Source organism: Anopheles darlingi, chromosome 2 (genome assembly GCF_943734745.1).
Source record: "Anopheles darlingi chromosome 2, idAnoDarlMG_H_01, whole genome shotgun sequence".
Classification (NCBI taxonomy): domain Eukaryota; kingdom Metazoa; phylum Arthropoda; class Insecta; order Diptera; family Culicidae; genus Anopheles; species Anopheles darlingi.
The window spans coordinates 19,402,092-19,419,591 of record NC_064874.1 but is presented as its reverse complement, the minus strand read 5'-3'; the positions used below and the strand labels follow the sequence as shown (position 1 = coordinate 19,419,591).

At 49.0% G+C, this 17,500-nt stretch overlaps 1 protein-coding gene across 3 annotated transcripts in view; it reads left to right on the top strand.

Annotated features, from left to right (window-relative positions):
• The window catches only part of LOC125948826 (nephrin), a 135,708-nt gene that overhangs the window by 117,674 nt on the left and 534 nt on the right, over window positions 1-17,500 (top strand). The window contains exons 11-20 of one of the 3 annotated variants that reach the window (XM_049675289.1): window positions 2,102-2,316; window positions 5,512-5,593; window positions 6,293-6,452; window positions 9,304-9,440; window positions 9,519-9,794; window positions 9,929-10,242; window positions 10,319-10,486; window positions 13,923-14,207; window positions 15,529-15,657; window positions 15,792-17,500. The exon at window positions 15,792-17,500 is cut by the window's right edge and continues 534 nt beyond it. In XM_049675289.1, coding sequence (XP_049531246.1) covers window positions 2,102-2,316; window positions 5,512-5,593; window positions 6,293-6,452; window positions 9,304-9,440; window positions 9,519-9,794; window positions 9,929-10,242; window positions 10,319-10,486; window positions 13,923-14,207; window positions 15,529-15,657; window positions 15,792-15,950 — 1,925 coding nt within the window. In that variant the 3' untranslated portion in view covers window positions 15,951-17,500. Of the gene's footprint in view, window positions 1-2,101; window positions 2,317-5,511; window positions 5,594-6,292; window positions 6,453-9,303; window positions 9,441-9,518; window positions 9,795-9,898; window positions 10,243-10,318; window positions 10,487-13,922; window positions 14,208-15,528; window positions 15,658-15,791 lie in introns of all 3 variants that reach the window. The other 2 variants (XM_049675288.1, XM_049675291.1) reach the window with 2 other exon arrangements.

The following is a 17,500-nucleotide window of genomic DNA, read 5'->3' as shown; positions in this document are numbered from 1 at the left end:
TTTCACGCCGAAAGTGGCACAACCATGAAATGAGATTTACATCAAAAATTTCCTACGGACACGGTGCGTTGCTCCGTGCCCGTTCCATGCTACTAATTATAAGCACATTTTTCATCAATTACACACTCTTTCTCTCTCTTTCTCTCAGCGCACCTCAGGGCTCAGCGCACTGGATCCCAACTTTCACCTAATCCGATCGGCATTTTGGCCTTTTTAAATATCCATTAGACCGACGACGACGACGACGACGCATTCCGACGCACCGAACCGACCGACTCGAGCTCGCAGAGGGCAACGGCACACAAACGAGGTTTTGGGTTAATTAAATGAAAACAAAGTTAACGCAAACACCCCGTTAGCACCGGGGAAGTCAGGAGGGGGGGGGGGAGGGGCTCCTCCTCCGTGAAGTTTACCGTGAAAGTGCCAAAAGACCAGCCGTGAGTGCCCGGTGCTCTGTTCGGAAAAAGTTTGTTCGAAATGTTGTTCTCTCGGTGCGCGGTGCCCGCTGCTCCCGTCCTCTACCGTTTGCGTGCTCTAATATTCATTATAACTCGATAAAATCGACCGAAAAATAACGTGCACTGGTGGCGGGGTGGTGGAGGTGTGTGGCCACTAAGGCACGACCTATCTAATTGGATCATTAAGATCGACATCATTCCTGCATTAAAAGCAAATCATTTTCGATTAGAGATCCTCCACGTGCTCGATCCTGGTCCATGGCCGTGATGGTGGTGGTGGTAGTGGTGAGGGAAAATTTAGTTTTCCACCTCCCCGCCTTGTGCTTTCCGTTTAAGTTTCGCCTTTTTTCGCACCAGCTAACCAACCGGAACGCGGTTGTTGACCAAACTTCGAAGCTCGACTACAACCTCGTCTGCTACTCAACGGACTGCTCCAAGAGATGCTCGACTCGACGTCCGCCCGACCGTTCGTTCGTTCGAATATTACTTTTCAATTAAAAACCGCACTTTCCTCGGTGGCCACGCTGGCGAATAGGGGGAACGTTCCAGTTCATCCGTTCGCGTAGAGCGCGAACCAACAAAGCAACATAAAAAAAAGAGCGAAATAGAAATCTCGGCGAAACTTCCATGCTTGGTGGGTTCGGGTTCATGCCCTCGTAATTGAAATACCTCGCACCCGGTACACGGTCGTGGTCCGTTGGTTCGCTCCAGGACTCTAAATACTGCTGCTCCTCTCGCTCGCCTATCGCCTATCGACTTTGACCGTATCACACGCTTTCCATAATTGAATAATATCGATGCCTTGCCGAGGCACCCCCCCACTGCTGCTGCTGCTACTACTCCTAGTGGCCGTCTGCAATTGTCTGGCTCGATAGCCACCGAAAGGCGAGGAAGAAAGAGAGAGAGAGAGCGAGTTTCTAAATTTAATCTTGGCTACTCCCCGGCTACCTCTACCTCGGTGTGTGTGTGAGGGTGGGCCTTGTCGGATGGCTCCGCATGATAAGCCTTCCCTCCCCGTGAATACTTTTCCTTCCTTTGCTAACGGAAAACCCCCAGAAACCGAAAGCAGGAAGCGGGTTCCCGCGGTAAACGACTCGATTCTATCGTTCGAATCGTTTACTTTGCGATTTCCTTTTAGCCACCAGTTCTCTTCGATTGTGAAGCAGTCCTTGGCCTCATTACCCACCATGTCGTCCTCGTTCTGTGTCTCTGTGCCTGTGCCTGTATGTGTGTGTGTGTGTGTGTGTGTGTGCGTGGTGCCAGCGAAGCGCATTATCGTCGCGCATTAGCGTAATACCTTTTCGAGGGCCGCTGGTTTCGTCCTTTCGTTCTGCTCAAACACCTTCAAACCCGGAAAGGAAGGAAGGAACGTTCCTAGGAAGCATTCCAAATACCCAATCACACAGACTGTTAAGTTCCCTTTTCTCTGCCTTTTTTTCTCCCTCTCTCTTATCAGCTTCCCACCAATCGCGATCCGTTCGCTGATCTGATAATAATCCAAATTTTCCAATTCCCATTTTCCACCAGTGAATCTGCATTCGCCCGCCTCGAGAGCCACGAGCTTCCACCACTTCAAGTCAAGTCCTTTAACCACCGATTTTCATTCGCTCTCTCTATCTCTCTCTCTCTCTCTCTCTCTACAGTTGCACCCGTTTGTCGACCGGGGCTTGTTACCACGTACAATGTGGGGCGGAACGAGCTGGCGAAAATCGTGTGCGAGCTCGAGGCGAACCCAACGAACGTCACGTTCACCTGGAAGTACAACACGTCCGTATCGGAAAGCCTGGACATACCGGCGTCGGAGGTGCTGAGCGATCGGACGAAGAGCGTCGCCCACTTCAAGCCCGTCACGGAGAAGGTAAGTCCGTTTGCACTTACGGCACACAACACCGGTTCAACAGCGAACCGGTAATTACCGTTTCCGGGTAGTAGCCTTGAGGACGGAATTGAATTCGCCGGTCGCGGACTCGCGAAATCATTTTTATAATTTCCAAAATTACTTTAAGTCCTACGCTCGTCGTCGTCGTCGTCGTCGTCGGTGCAGCTAAATCCTTTCCAACAAGAGAAGGAAGTTCTTTCTTTCAGGTGTCACAGGTGGCAATTACGACCTCCCCCCGCGGAGTAGAGAGCTGGTGCCGGTGTTAGCACCGTCGCTTGTTCACCGCGTTCCTAATGAAGTCCTCTTCTCACGCTCTACTTGTCTTTGCGCCTTTCTTCCATTTCCCTTTGTGGCAAACCAAGGTGCTTACCACGCAAGCAACGCCTAACCAACGGGGTCCGTTTGTTGGAGGATTTCACTTTCTTAACCTTTCGGCCGCCAGAGAGCTGAAAGTGGCGTTCTGGCGTCTTGTAGACATGACATTCTACTTTCCTGCCATGTTCCGGCCGACCTGAAAGCAGTTGTATCGTGTCGTGTAGTGCTGCTACGGACGCGAAAAGGAACTCGTCGTTGTGTGTGTGTGTTCTAGCTCTGGTGCCCACCGGTATAATCATAACAGCGCGTGCCGACACCTATTATGTTTTCAATTATCATAATTTCTTGTTTACACCTCCTGCTACTGCTCCTATTCCTGCTTCCCCTCTTTAACTGACCTTCGTGGCCCCTCGGTCACAGCGAAAATACTCACTTTGCCCGCTTCAGAAGCTCGCACAATGCGCTAGCTAGCCACTAGGCAGTTCGCATCACTGATAAGGAAGAAATGGCACCACGGCACGTTCCAGTCCTATCTTCCGTTTGATCCTCCCGGAATTCAACGGGCTTCCCTGCCAGGTCAGGCTTAACGGTGTCACTCGAACGGAGCCGAGAAAGAAAAGCCTTTCATCCTTGTCTGTGCTGGTGCGCTTCACTAACACTTCAAGCTTGTGATGACAGCGGAAAGTTTGTTTCGAAAGAACCGCGGACACACGCGATTATCGCGAACAAGAAGCGAACAAGAAGATTGACGTCATCGGGCGTCGGCGCTTCGATGGTTTCGATCAAGATCCTTCTCGGAAAAGGCTTATCCTCAAAGCGAAGCGAGTGTCCGGTTCGGCGGCGAGGGCTTTTTTTCTGCTTCTTCTGTTGTAGTGCCACTTCACTCCTTGATTTCCCCGTAGTGGTTAGCATTCTTTATCGGCGCATTACGCGGTCCCCGGGAACCGGGAACCGAAGACACTCTCTTTCGCTCTCCAAAAAGGGCTTTAAAGTTCTATCGAAGCGGAAACGTGGCCATAAAAACCAGAACCACCGTTGACCAAGGGGTGCCCTACGCTCCTCTCACAAGATGAAGTCCTTCGTAATTATGAGGGTGTTCCGCAAACATCGCAAACTCCCTTTTTTCTCGCTACGCCGGTAGCCGGAATCGAGAATCCTTTCCCTGTTATCATTATCCTTCCGATTGCCGAACTTGCAACTTGTGTGCCTGTGCCTGTGCCTGTGTGTGTTTGTTGGTTGCGTGAAAAAGCTTTCCCTCCCCGCCCCGCCCGAACCGGACAGGATCCACTTTCGGTTGCGGTCGCTTATCGTGTTATCTGCGTGAAACTTGGAGCCTCGCAAAAGCCTCCAAAGGTTCATCCCTTTTTTCTGCTTCTTCTTTTTCTTCTCTTCCAAGGGGCGAAAGTAGAGAAGGATTTTATTGAAACTCTGATGGCCGGCCCCTTTCCTTCTCCTTCCCAGTAATTCCGCCATTCTCGCCACAAACTTTTCGCCTCGAGTTCACGCGCCCCAACAACGGAACCACCCCTCATAATTTATTCATTAATGCTAGCTCCCCCTCCCCCTCCCTTTCTTGCCTTTTGGGCCTACTCGGGTTGATGGATGGATGGCCACGAGCCGCCTGGCCTCGAGTCTGAATGATTTCTGGCACCAGCATCCCGTCTTGAGCTGGTGAGAATTGGACGAGGCGCAAAACTATTTGCCTTTCAGTGTTGGTCAGCCATTTTGTGCGGCTTTCTCGGTGGGCTATAATTAACTGCAGAGTGAGCAGATAATTTCGACGAAACCACGAGACCAGCGAAAGCAGTGACTTCTCGGCAGCAGATTATGCAATCGTTTGGCTTATCGAGTTCATCGGAAGTACTCAAAGAGGCCGACGAGCGTCTTACGACGCCATTACTACATGGCCAACTGCAAATCCATCGCGTAATCTTCTCGGCCCCGTGCCGGGCCAAGGCCTCCCTGGAATAACAATCGATCAATTTTCATCTCCGCAAAACCCCCCCCGGAAGAAGGAGAACCTTTCAATCAAAACACACACAAAAGTCAATAAAACAAATTCCATCTGCGGTCGAAAACCTTGTGACAAACACATGCACACACACACTAGACCACTTGGGCTTGGGGCCCTCATGCGGCCCATTCGGTAACTTTCCCCACTCCGGAGCTGCGCGGCCCCGGGGTAAACCGAGAAGATAATTTATCAGCCGGAATGACAATTTCGGTCATACGTCTTCATCAACTCGGGAGCATCAACACTGGCTGCTGCTGCTGCTGCTGTTGCTGCTGCAAATGATGCCTGGCTGTTCGTTCGGTCTCATGTTTCCAGTGCTTTAACGTTCCAGCCGGACACAGGGGGACACTGGATGACAGGGGCTGGACAGGGATGCTGCTTCGATGTCTGCTTTCTGTCAATCACGTCAAAGCTCTTCCTTCATTTTTCATCATCCTTCGTTCGATCTCCTATTTCTGGATCGAAGCAGCCATCGTTCAGTAGTGGTGGTGGTGATGGCGACGACGTTGGCTCCTGCTTCCAATTTTCACCGGCTCTCCCCTCTTATTAAGTGTGTCCCCTCCAAAGAGGAAGGGGGGGGGGGGTGGAGTGGTCGGTTCCTTTCCGGTTTCTATTCGAATCCGAATATTCGTTTTCTGCCTCGGGTATCCTGCGGGAAAATTGTTTTCCCTCTCAGTCGGTCTCACTCCACTCCGTCTTCTCTGTAGATCGATCGGCAAGGCAGGGCTGAACCTTAGTAGGCGTTGCGTTGCAATCGACATCGACGACGACGGTGTTTGGCCTTTCACAACCCGAAATCACAAGATGTTTTCTCTTCGTTTTTTTCTTCTTCTCCCGGCGTACAGGACTACGGGACGCTGCTTTGCTGGGGCCGCAACGAAATCGGAGCACAGACGGAGCCCTGTTTGTTCAACCTAATACCGGCAGGTGAGTAGACGGATGGATGGATGGATGGATGGATGAATGGGGACGGACGGAAAGGCGGAGTGAAGCGAATCCTATTTCCGATGGGCCAAAAATCAAGGAGGCCACGGATCAGCTCGCCATGATTTGCAATCTCGTTTTCTGCTCTCTCTCTCTCTTTCTCTCTTTCACTTTCTCTTTCTCTGGACTTGAACGATTCCTGAATCCGTTCTCAGGCGATTGTACAGAACCGAATGCAAACCAATGCCGTGCGATGATAAGGCATGATGTGTGATAAGCAAAGCTCACTTCTAAGTTTGAATCCTTTCCAAACGTCCTTCCATTGCTACGCGAACTCGAAATCATCTCGAGCGTAACTCTCAAATAACTCAATTTATCAAAACATTGCCTCTCTGCAAAACATCAACAAATTCCTGCGAAATGCTAACCAATCGGAATCGGGGTCACGGGTTGAGATAACGATCCATCTAGTAGCCCCAAGCAGCAGCACCCCTCGTTCCCGTTAAGGTCCCCCCCCCCCCCCCCCCCGTGCGGCCGTTTCGCTTCCTATCGGGCACCATTAGCCGTCGTTAGCATACCAACGGGCACCTTCTCATCCACGGCGACTATCACGACGCCGTCAGGCACGATTATTAATTTCAATTTTCCTCTCTCTCTCTCTCTCTCTCTCTCTCTCTCTCTCTCTCTCTGTCTCGCCCCTAGGCAAACCGGATCCACTGTCCAACTGTTCCATCCTCAACCAGACGTTCGACATGCTGCAGATCGAGTGCCTGGAGGGTTTCGATGGTGGGCTGCCACAGGACTTCCTGGTCGAGCTGTACGTGATCGGCAACCGGCAGCTAATGGCTTCGATTAAATCAAAGTGAGTAGCGCCGGCGGACGGACAGAACAACAAACACACCCTGGGCACCGGGCACCAGGCACCGGTGCCTGATAGTAATGTCATCGCGCGAGAAGTACGCATTGAGACGCCTGGTGGTCGGTTGGACGGTTGGTCGAGGATTGCTATTTGCTCCGGCATTAATTCCAGCATTCCAGAAGGCACTCGCTGGTCGCTGGCCAGCAGGCAAACAATTTCTCACGATTTTTACTTCAAACCCCCGGCCCCCCTCCGCTCTTCGACCGTCGTCTTCAGCCACCGTCATCATTTGCTTTCGTCGACCGAAAATGGATGAAAGCAGCCACCGGGGCAGCCAATTTGCCGGTGGTGGGCGCTCGATGATGAAATTCATTGCAGCTCGTGCAGACCCATTGTGCAGGCGCCCCAACAAGGACGAAGTGAGCCAATTAAAATTAATTGGTGCCACTGGGTGAAATCGAAACACGAACCAGAGAACGTGAGAGAGAGAGAGAGAGAGAGAGAGAGAGAGAGAGAGAGAACGCAGTGAACCGTTTCCAGCGATCAGTGGGGCAATTAAAATGTATTAGCATCGATCCGTGGGTGGTGCTGGGGGGTGGGATTAGCATTACATTTGCGGTTAACGAAAGTGCCAATCCGTTCTGGAATTCTTAAGCTACTGCTTGCTGCTTTGCTGCTGTGTGCCACGGACGCGAGACGGCCGGAAAGGCGGCCACCAAGGGAGAATTGAAAAGCGAAAAGCGGTCTTTCATCATTTTTGCCATCCATCTGGCATTATTATGGTCAGGCAGAGAGAGAGAGAGCGAGAGAGAGCACGCGAAAGGGAGATCAAACGGATCGATGAGCACTCCATTCGACATGATTTACTTTGCCAGATAAATAGAAATGCTTCGTTCGTTGGCTCACCGCTTGTTTGATAAGATTTTCGTGTTGTATTTTTTAAAAATTTCGCTCTCTCTGTTGGTAGCGTGTTGGTATTTGGCGGCGAAAGTATGATTAGTCTGTTGTTTAAAAACTTGCTTCAATGGACTAGTTGATTGACTTTAATGATTTGAATGTTAATGCATTGAATTGAATGGACACCATTTCGTGGAATATGAAAAGAAAAGCGAAAAAATGTGACCAAAATAGAAAGCCTGCTTGATTGCCGATTACTTGATGTGGCTGACAGTTACCGTTTCCAGGTAACTAATGTAAATGTTGTTCAAAGAATCATCATCCTACCAACTTGAAACATAAGGAAACCCACATCTTGGATCGCAGCTGGCCCTGAGATAACCTTCGAATGCCATCAGGTGGATTAGAAGAATTAACAATTGCTTCCATAAATCCGAAACTGTTGCATGATACTTCCAGGGAATTTTAAAATTAGAATATATTTTACCCACCACTTAAACAGAAAGGAAGTCTTTTCAAAGGAATTCATTTAATATTACATGATAAGGGTAATGAAGATCCATAAAATGCTATCTACCAGGAAGATGTGTTTATTGACCAGGAATGGTTATTTTGAATTACCGGTTGCACGAAAACCGACAGAAACGAGTTCGTTTGAAACCTTTTTCTTGTGCCATTTTATTGCGCAAACACATTTAAGGATTGCCTTTTTCGTAGATACAATCACAACTGCTGTACTTTGTGTATTCCAATAGAAGAAGAATGGTTCATGGAAAATAACTTTGTTGCAAGGCAGCGCAATGCGCAAATATAGAATTAGCAGCAAAATTGCCGAATAATTATCCGCAGACTGGGCGGAAAAGTTTCATCGGAATGGAATCCAAAATACAGCTCGAAAGGTGGTTGTGAAGTATTCAATTAAATGCAGAATGCTTTGAGGGAATACTTTCTCCGAGATTCTTCCACGGAACCACCGGTGCTAATTTAAACTTACAGCAGATCCCCGGTAAATGCCATTCAATTACAATTCCAACCGAAGACAGAGTGCTGTTCGAGATCGTTTAGATCGTACCAGAAGAGTGCCACTTGAAAGTCCACCGTATTTCGACTGTTTAAAATTGAAAATGGGGTCCCCATGAATAAATCAACCGGCAAAGCTTAGTCGCGAGACCGGCAGTAAAGCAGCACTGGCGAGCTGCTTTAAATCCGTCCAAGTTTCCGTCCAAGTGCCGGTCCCGTGGCGAAGGAGTTAATTAAAAAGTTAAACATTTCCAGCAATGATGAAAATGTAAAGCGGGAAAGAAGGTGAAAGCAGGTCCATCGACCATCGACAACACCAAAGCCGGGCAGAACCGGGCTTCGTAATCAGCAGCCATCAGCGGGAAAAACCTGGGCAGCAGGGCCTTGTCTTATTTGCATCACCGGGCAAAGGCAAACAATGTCCGGGCAGCGGAAGTGAATGTTTCGCCCTCCGGACCCCTTCCTTCCTTCCTTCGATCTTCCTACCTTGGCCGGATTGGCCGGTGTGATGAAGCGGAAGGAAAATAAGTTGCGCCAAAGTGCACGGAAGCTAATTAACATAGGAAAAGTTGGTCATTTCCGTGTCCGGAGGTCCGGAGGCAAAATGGGGAGCAAAAGAATTGCACAAGAAACAAAATAAGAAGCTGAAGCGGGCGTTCGATTGGCTACTTGAGACCTTTCGAGATCTTGCTGCATCCCACCTCCAGGCAGGTTGCACTTCTGCGCCTGGAACCTGGAACTGAAAGCTGAAAGTAATTGACAACGCAATTATCGCAGATCGATTAATCTATTGGCCACGAGATTGGAGGCAATTAGATGCATTCAAGCGGTCGATCAATCGAGTGGAGTTTAAGATTGCGTTCGACATATTGGGAAGTTCGTTACCGAACCCGTTTTGATTGATGCTTTTCCACTCGCTCTATCTATTCGCAAACAGATCACCAGCGTTCGAGTTGAAAGGGCTGGAACCAGGCGTTGGATACAACATTATACTCACTGCCAAGAACTCGAAAGGATCGAGCGATCCGACCTATCTACAGGCGTTTACGCTAAAGAACCCCGAGAAGCAAACAGGTGAGCTGCGGGAGGATCACATTTCGAACACCAAACAGCACTAATCTAATCTTCCTCTAAACTCCTCTCCACTATTAGATCTTTCACTCGTCTATCCACCGGCACTGCTGCAGATCAAACCATTCATCGGCACACTGGTCGGGGTGGTGGCCGCCATTATCTCGATCGCTTCCATTATCGTGTGCATTACGCGGCTCCGGGGATCCGCTGGCCACGATCGGGACTGTGGTAGCAACATGTCGACGAACGATGCCTCGGGTATCAGTCAATCGATTCCCGATGCGGATCTAGCCCGGGAACAGTGCAACGGGAGCATCGACAGTATCGAGAAAAATCCGGACATTATTCCGCAAGGTAAGTGAGCGGGTGCTCGAGTTTGTAGAGGTCGTCTCGGGGTCGCGTGCCTCGTGCGTCACCTGTTTGTTCGCCATAAGGTTTGAGTCGCTCTCACATTGCAGCGAAACTGTTGGCCCGCGTCCCGGAAGAAGACGAGAAAGCGTTCGAGTGGTTGAACAGTGCAGCCCATCCGCGGTTGTACGCGACGGCAGCGATGGCCGAGCAGCAGAGCGGCGGTGCTGCCATGATGCCACCACCGACTTCGGCCGCCACGTATGATACACGAGCGTTCTATGCCCTTGCCAGGGATGTCCAGCAGCAGCAGCAGCAACAGCAGCAGCAGCAGAATTGCATGCAACAGACCGTATATCCGGTGGCGACATCCGATGGCCAGAGCTACATACCGGTGCACAGTACCATCATTCCGACGCCCATCATCGGTGGCTATGGCAGTGAGGCGCATAAGGTATGGTCGAAGCTAAATTCCGAGGCTTCCAATGTTGGATTCTATTTCGCTTTTTTCTGCTTCTTCTGATCTGCAGCACGATTTGACCTACGCGGACTTGTCGACGATGAGTGGTGGTGGTGGTGGTGGTGGGGGTGGAATGCCAAAGATTAGTGCTGGCCAACCGCAGATGTACGTAAGTGCTACGCTTGGGCGGCCACGACAATCCGACATCAAACGTTCCGAGCCAACGATCTACGCGCAGGTGAGTCTAGGAGTCTCCTATATCTACAGTATCCTGTTGGGTATTTCTTGGCGTCTTACAGACTAGAATAGTCTGCAAACGATAAACGATAAGCTCACGGTACATCAGCTAATCAATGACCCCTTAGCTTTGTGCCAACTACAGAAACCAACAGCTTTATAAAAATGATCCAATTGGCTATCGCTGGATGCCCTGGTTAATTCGGTACAAAAAAGCGAATTTTTGAAAAGTATTTGTGACGAAACCTTTTAAATTTATTTTTTTATCTGAATTTTATATTAAAATTCAACTTTTCAAGGATATTTGGTCGTGTTTTGAAGAAGATTAACAAAAAAACTACGTTCATGGTACATAATCTAGAAAGGAGAGTCATAAAAATATCATTTTTTCGGTGCCCATCATAGGTTTCTGCTGGATCATCGGAAATACATACCAATCAATACTATTCTGTTAGCTTATAAGTTTATCCAAGTAGTCCTGTCGAGTTTTTGGAGAATTTTCAATTTTTTCGATGTTAGCAAGCTTCCAGAAGTGGGAAAAGTGATCCTTTTTACCATTTTGCCCCCAAAAACCAGATTTTCTACATCTTTATTAAGTATCAACAATTTTATCTGGCAAATAATGTACCAGATTAAGTGTTCGAAATATCAAATCAAAAGCTCCATGCTTTTTTATATGCTACGATGGGCACCGAGTTTGAAAAAGGAAGGTTTTGGGAGCAGCGCTTCAAAGTAACGAGATGCATTAAATGATGTCGTTAAATGAAATGTGCTTTTAAACCTCAATACCTTTGTCAGTTTGGCTTCGATTGATCCATGAAGTTTATGAAGGATAACCATCCATGAAAGAATGTGAAACGAATGTGAAGTAATGTGAACAAGAAAATATTAAATACCTCAACACCCCTTTATTGGTTACTTTAAATGGAGCCAATGATTCGAATGCCAATGCGTCACACAATGAATAACTATCGTTGGAGTAATTTTCTTTAAATATTCATGACTAAAAGTGTAACGCAAGTGTTTCGCTTGACTTCGTCGATGAAGTTACGCCATGTCCTGATGCTGGATGCTTTCTCCAGATGGTTCCTCCAGAAGTTGAGTCTCTTTTCAGCTGCATTCCATCCACCGTGAGACCTGAAACATCAACATTTGTAAAAGTAATGGTGATCCTTCAGCATGAACATGAACTTTAAGCGACGTTTTGTTGTAACTCTCGCTCTCTCTCTCTGTCTATCTGTCTCTTGGCACAAAGATGAAGCTCCACATAATACCAGAGCATCCTCACAGACCACCCCGACGAAGGTGGCGGCCGAAACAAAGGCAGCAAACACAGATTGGCCGCCTGTTCGCCTGTCGTAGTGAAGCTTTTTATGCGTCGTGTGAAACCCACGACGGTCTCCATCCATCCTTCGCAGCCCATCGATTTCCAGCAATCGTTTCACAACTGATTGGACAAATTTCTCATTAGCGAGCAAACAATGCCGCGGCGCAAGCATCGCCCGCCGGAAATGGCGTCACCGGCTGGGTTCTACGCACGCGATCTCTGGCCGGAGTCCGGAGACTCACAGGACATTCCACCAGTTTCTGTGGATTTTCGGCTTCGGAGCCGCTTCTCTTCGCCATACCCCCTTTCCTCTGTTGTCCGGAAGCGTTTCTGGCAAATTCAAATCATAACTCTCGGGGCACACTCCTCTTCCTCCTCCTCGTTGGACTCCCCGTTGTCCCCGGTCTCCCTCGAGCACGGGTTAGTAGGTTCCGGTCCTGTCCTGCAGCTCGAACACCGGTCTGTGGAATGCGCGCGGTGAAACCTTAAACAGTTCACATACTTTGCATACATACCAGGGCGCGTCCTGATGGGGTCCGTTCCCCCCGGTCCCGGTCCCGGTTTATGTGTTGACCAGTTCTCCCAACCGTACGACCAACGACGTGCCCGGGAGTTCGCATAAATTCAAGCAAACACACACACACGCGCTGTGAGTCCACATTATAATTTGGGTCCCACGGTCACGGTGTCGTCGTCGCTGTCGTCGTTTTCGTTGTCGCCGGCAGTTTATTCATGCTAGTAGAGTTAGAGGACAGTACACCTGCCCCCGGGGAGGGGGAGCAGGACGAGTGGATGAGCCTTCTGGCTTCTGCCGAGGACGGAATGTTGGCCACGAGCGAACGGAGCCGATTGCGTCCAGTGCCGTGGTGGTGGTGGTGGTGGTGCAACGAGAGTGACATCCGGACCACCGGTAGCATCCGGGCCGGGCCCCAAAAATGTAACCTCAACCGTTGTCATCACCCCGAATCGGTCAGCCCGCCAGCTGGTCGATGGCCGATGGCCGTGGCTTGGCGAAGCTTGGGCGCAAACAATGTTTTAATGAAATATTTAAAATTTCATCATCACTCGCCAGCCCCCGGCGGAACAGTGGCCACAGTTTCCAGGCGATAGACGAGGTGCGATCGGTTTTGTGTGTGTGTGTGTGTGCTTTGCATTGATGTCACGTGCATCGTCGAAGGCTGGCGATTGAATGCAACAACTCACCGAAAATTAGCATGCATCTCATTGTCGCAGTGAGAAAATAGAGCAAAATATGTGGTTTTTAGTTGGTATTTTGGGCGAAATGTTATCAATTCTGTTCCAATAGTCAAACCTAAGCTTCTCAAACGCATGCACAATTGATTGTTCGTAATTTGTGTATATTTATTATACTGCTGCTGGCATTATGAACTGGCCATTCCACCCAGCTTATCATGCACCGTTAGCATTAGCAATAGCTAATTCATAAATAAACATCCCCGTTGTGCGCCCCCTACAAAACAATGAAAATGGCACGAAGGAGACCTATTGCTGCTGCTGGTGCTGCTGCTGCGGTTCATTTACAAATCATTTGTAATCGAAACCGACCGGCCAATGCCCAAAAACGGTCTCTTCACTCCGGCCTTCAGCCGACCGGGCGCATTAGCACTCGCGCGATATTCCTTTGAAGCCCTCGCTCCATTTCCTCCCCGGGGGCGAGGATTATGCATTTGTGCGATTGCGATTTGCTGCCGGTTTTTGGGGGGGGGGGGGGGGGGTGGACGCCAGTTCACGGTGGATTTGTAATGTGTAACGAGAAGCGGTGCTCGTTCGCTGGCATGAACGTAGTTAATCTTCCTGAAAATATTTAAACCATGCCTGCATTCGAAATCCCGGATGTGTGTTCGTTCTGTAAATGGTCACACACACACAGATACGGTTGGTGGAAATGAATATTTTATGCAGCGTGAGGATTCGTTTAATACATTCGAGTAGTGCGAAAACGGGGAAAATCCCTTTACCAAGAGCTGTGTTATTCACTTTTCGATTTAGTTGCACAAATCGCACACACACACTCGCTAATCCGTAGAATCCTGTGCTGTCTCTCTCTCTCTTTTATTCGACTACCAACGCACACGGTTGCTGGGCGCAGATCGATCTAGCCCATCATCCATCGATGCACTCGACTAACTTGGTGTACACGACGGCGGCCCGTTCATCGATACCGATTTCACATGCGACCGGACTTCCGGTTAGCACCGGTCAGCACCACCTCATCCAGCAGCAGCAACAGCAACAACCCCATTCACTGCAGTCACCCCTGGCACGGACCGATTCCGGGCAGTCATCACTAACCGAACGCTACCCACCTCCACCACTCTTCGCTGGTTCATTGCCACTCAGCAGTCAGCAGCAACAGCAACTGCAGCACGAACCGGTAAGTAACACCATCCGCTGACCATTCATTAGTGCCGCGACTACTACTACTACTACTATACACTCTAATTACAACAAACACCAGACTCGAGACGAGATCCAACCGTGTGTTATGCTTTTTGTGATCCGTTTTTTCTGTCAGTTAACATTTTGTTTGAGATTCCTGCTTCGAAATTCCAGTCATCGGCCTAGCATTGTGGCCAGTATCCCAGTACCGGGGGAATTCTAAACACCAGATTTATCACGGAATCTATCCGGTAGTTGGATTTTACCGAAAAACCCGGAAAACATGAAACCCGATTCCCAAAATCCACGACAAGCGAGCAGCCTTTGGTTCGCATATTTTGAATTCCTCGCGCTACGTTAGGCCACGGAGCGAGGGAGGTGACTGGTGAGAGGAGCGGACGGACGAGGCCCTGTCAAAGTTCACCATCCGGTCCGGTAGGGTCGGTGTTATTTCATTCCCCTAATGGGTTTCCAGGATGGTCTGGCCGTGGGGAGCCGTGGTTTTCTGGGTGGAACAATTTTCAAATCCAACACGAGTCCCGGCGGTTGACCCATTTAGAAGGGGGATTCTGGAGCGAGGGAGAGAGGGAGGGAGGGAGAGCGAGAGATAAAATCATTCTCTTCTCCCTTGTTGAGGGCCAGCAGCGCTACTACTACTTGTTCCTGCTGCTGCCGATTGATTGATCTGTCGGTTTGACTTTTCCATTTCACCTTTTTACGTTGGCACACAGACTGCTGTTGCTGGAGGACGATTCGTTTAACCAGAATCGATGTCGCCAAAGAGACCAAAGACACTGGAAAGAGAGAGAAAGAGAAGCACTGGTGGCGTTGCCTCTGCTCCGTTGTGTCGCCATCGTCTAAATGAGATCGAATCTCGACGCTCGTCCGCCAGCAAAGGGATGCGTCCAGTGACGGCGATAAAAGTGAAGGAATGGTAGGGGGTGCAAGTAAATAACCAGAGAACTACCACCACCACCACAAAACGGCACGGGAATGATTTATGTGGCGGCCAAGAGTTTTGTTTGCTTTCGGTTTTAAGCTGTCCAGAGATCGATGATGGAAGACAAGACAGAGAGAGGGAGAGCGTCCTTTGGGCTAATGGGATTTTTCATGCATTTTCCAAACGTGGATGCTCTTGGTCACAGACAGTCCTGACTGAACGGAATCTCGCTCCGAATTTTACGATCTTAGCAATGAGTGCAATTGTTCGAGTGGTTCGTTCATTTAGCAAACATATGATTTACATATTTTCTCCATTTTTCTTGTGTGTGTTTTTTTCTATTCTTACTTTTTGCTTTCCGTTTCGTTCCGTTTAGTTCTTATCGATTCCACCACCACCTCCTTCTCCACCACCACCTCCTCCGATTCCACCACCAAAACCAACGACAACGACGACGAAAACAAGGACGACTGCCGGAGCAACGTCACTCCTCACCACCACTCTGGTAACCGATCTCTGGTTCATCATTCCGCTGCTGCCTTTTCCGGTGGCCAGCTAAATGTTAATCCGTTCCCAACATTACACAACTCATAATGCATCTCCACGCGTCTCTTTCATCTCTTCCCTCCCCACAAATAGCCCAGCTTGTTGCAGACGGTTCCGGAGATGCCCCCGGTCGGTAGTGTTGGCGCTGGGCAGGATCTGCAAACCAACGGTGGCGGTACCGGTGGTGGCCCCGTTGGTGGACTGCCGACGATCGGTGAGGGCCGGCTGTTGAACCACGCGACACGCTTCTGATAGGAAGTGCGCCAGCTTCATGAAACGACTGCACTGTAGACCGAGGTACAGCACGCGTTGCGAAGTTGCCACCAAACCATCCTTTCGCGCCCTTCGAAACACATCTATACTCCGTCGGTGTTTTTATGATGTTCGCCCCTTTTTGGGAAGCCCGTTTCCTTCACTGGCATGCTGCTGCTGCCGCTGCTGCTGATGAGTTGAGGTTTAGCTTTTTACGGTACTTACCTTCCTTATTGTTTGGAAACGTGATTATAGTCCTTTGATGGGAGTATCATTACCATTCACTCCGGAACACTCCTTTCACGGTGATGGCGATAAGTAGGCGACGCCGTCTAGCTACCTTCCGTTTCGTAACGTCAACATGAAGCATCGACAACGATAATGTCGTACACGTCGCCATTTACCCGGCAGAGCAAAGGTGGCGCCGAACGTGACGGTCTCCTAGCAAAGCTCCCCCGGCGCCTACTTTGACCTTCGATCGACAACGGGTGAGCCAGCGTGCATCTGTATCTGTAAATAGTTGGAAAAGGAACGATAAAGGTTGGCACGCAGAACACGACCGGGTCCCTCCGGGTCTTGGCTGACCTGGAGGACTGGAAGTTTTTTTTTACTCAAAACCCCAAAAACCCAAACTAACCGATCCAATTCCCCGGCAAAAAAAAAGAACGGCAAAACCAAACGTGAAACCAACCAAAAAACGAAACAAGATTAATCATCCTTTACGGTAACAGGCAGGGGATAGGTGGTGGTCTAGGATACTCTACTAACGAACGAAGCTACAGCGGCGGAATGATTGGATATGTCTGTTTGATTTAAACGTACTCTGTCTGTATAATCATCATCGAATCTAAAAACTGAAAAGAAAATGGCTCGCTCCCTAAAATCCCCGAACGACATAAACACACTTCCCTAAACCCCTTTCTCATGATGAGGCTCATCTTACTCTTCCTTCTCGACCTAAACCACATACATATACACACAGACATTTGACCTAAACAAACGTGAGCTAAATACTAAAGTGTAAGCAAAACACAGATGTCCTAATGGAATGATAAATAACACTAGAGCTAAACTTGGTGCAAGTAAAAGAAGAGAATAAAACAGAAAAGAGAGAGAAAGAGAGAAAGAAAGAAAGAAAGAAGCAAGCCAAAAGACATGTAAGTAGTTAACGGAAAAACGAAGCTAGAATCAAACTAGATAAATTGGAAGTTTTTGGGATGGAGCTGCAGCAAAAGGGGATGGAGCTGCAGAAGCTGTTTGTTGAATGCGAGGAGTGAAGTGGCCGACTGGTGGTGATTGATGTACAATATTGTAATTACAAGTACATTTGAAAATATGTTACAAAAGCCACGCTCCCTCCCTCCTTCCCAAAGCCCCCATTCAAACCTTTAACCAAAACGTACTGTAACATACTAAAGCAAGAAAAGGGGGAAGGGGGGAAGGGAAAAGAAAGCCGCCGGTACTACTACAAATTACTACAATAATTAAAAACAGTCAAGTGGCGACGGAGGTGAGCGAGCGAGTGTACGACGTGCGTGCGTGTGTGCGTG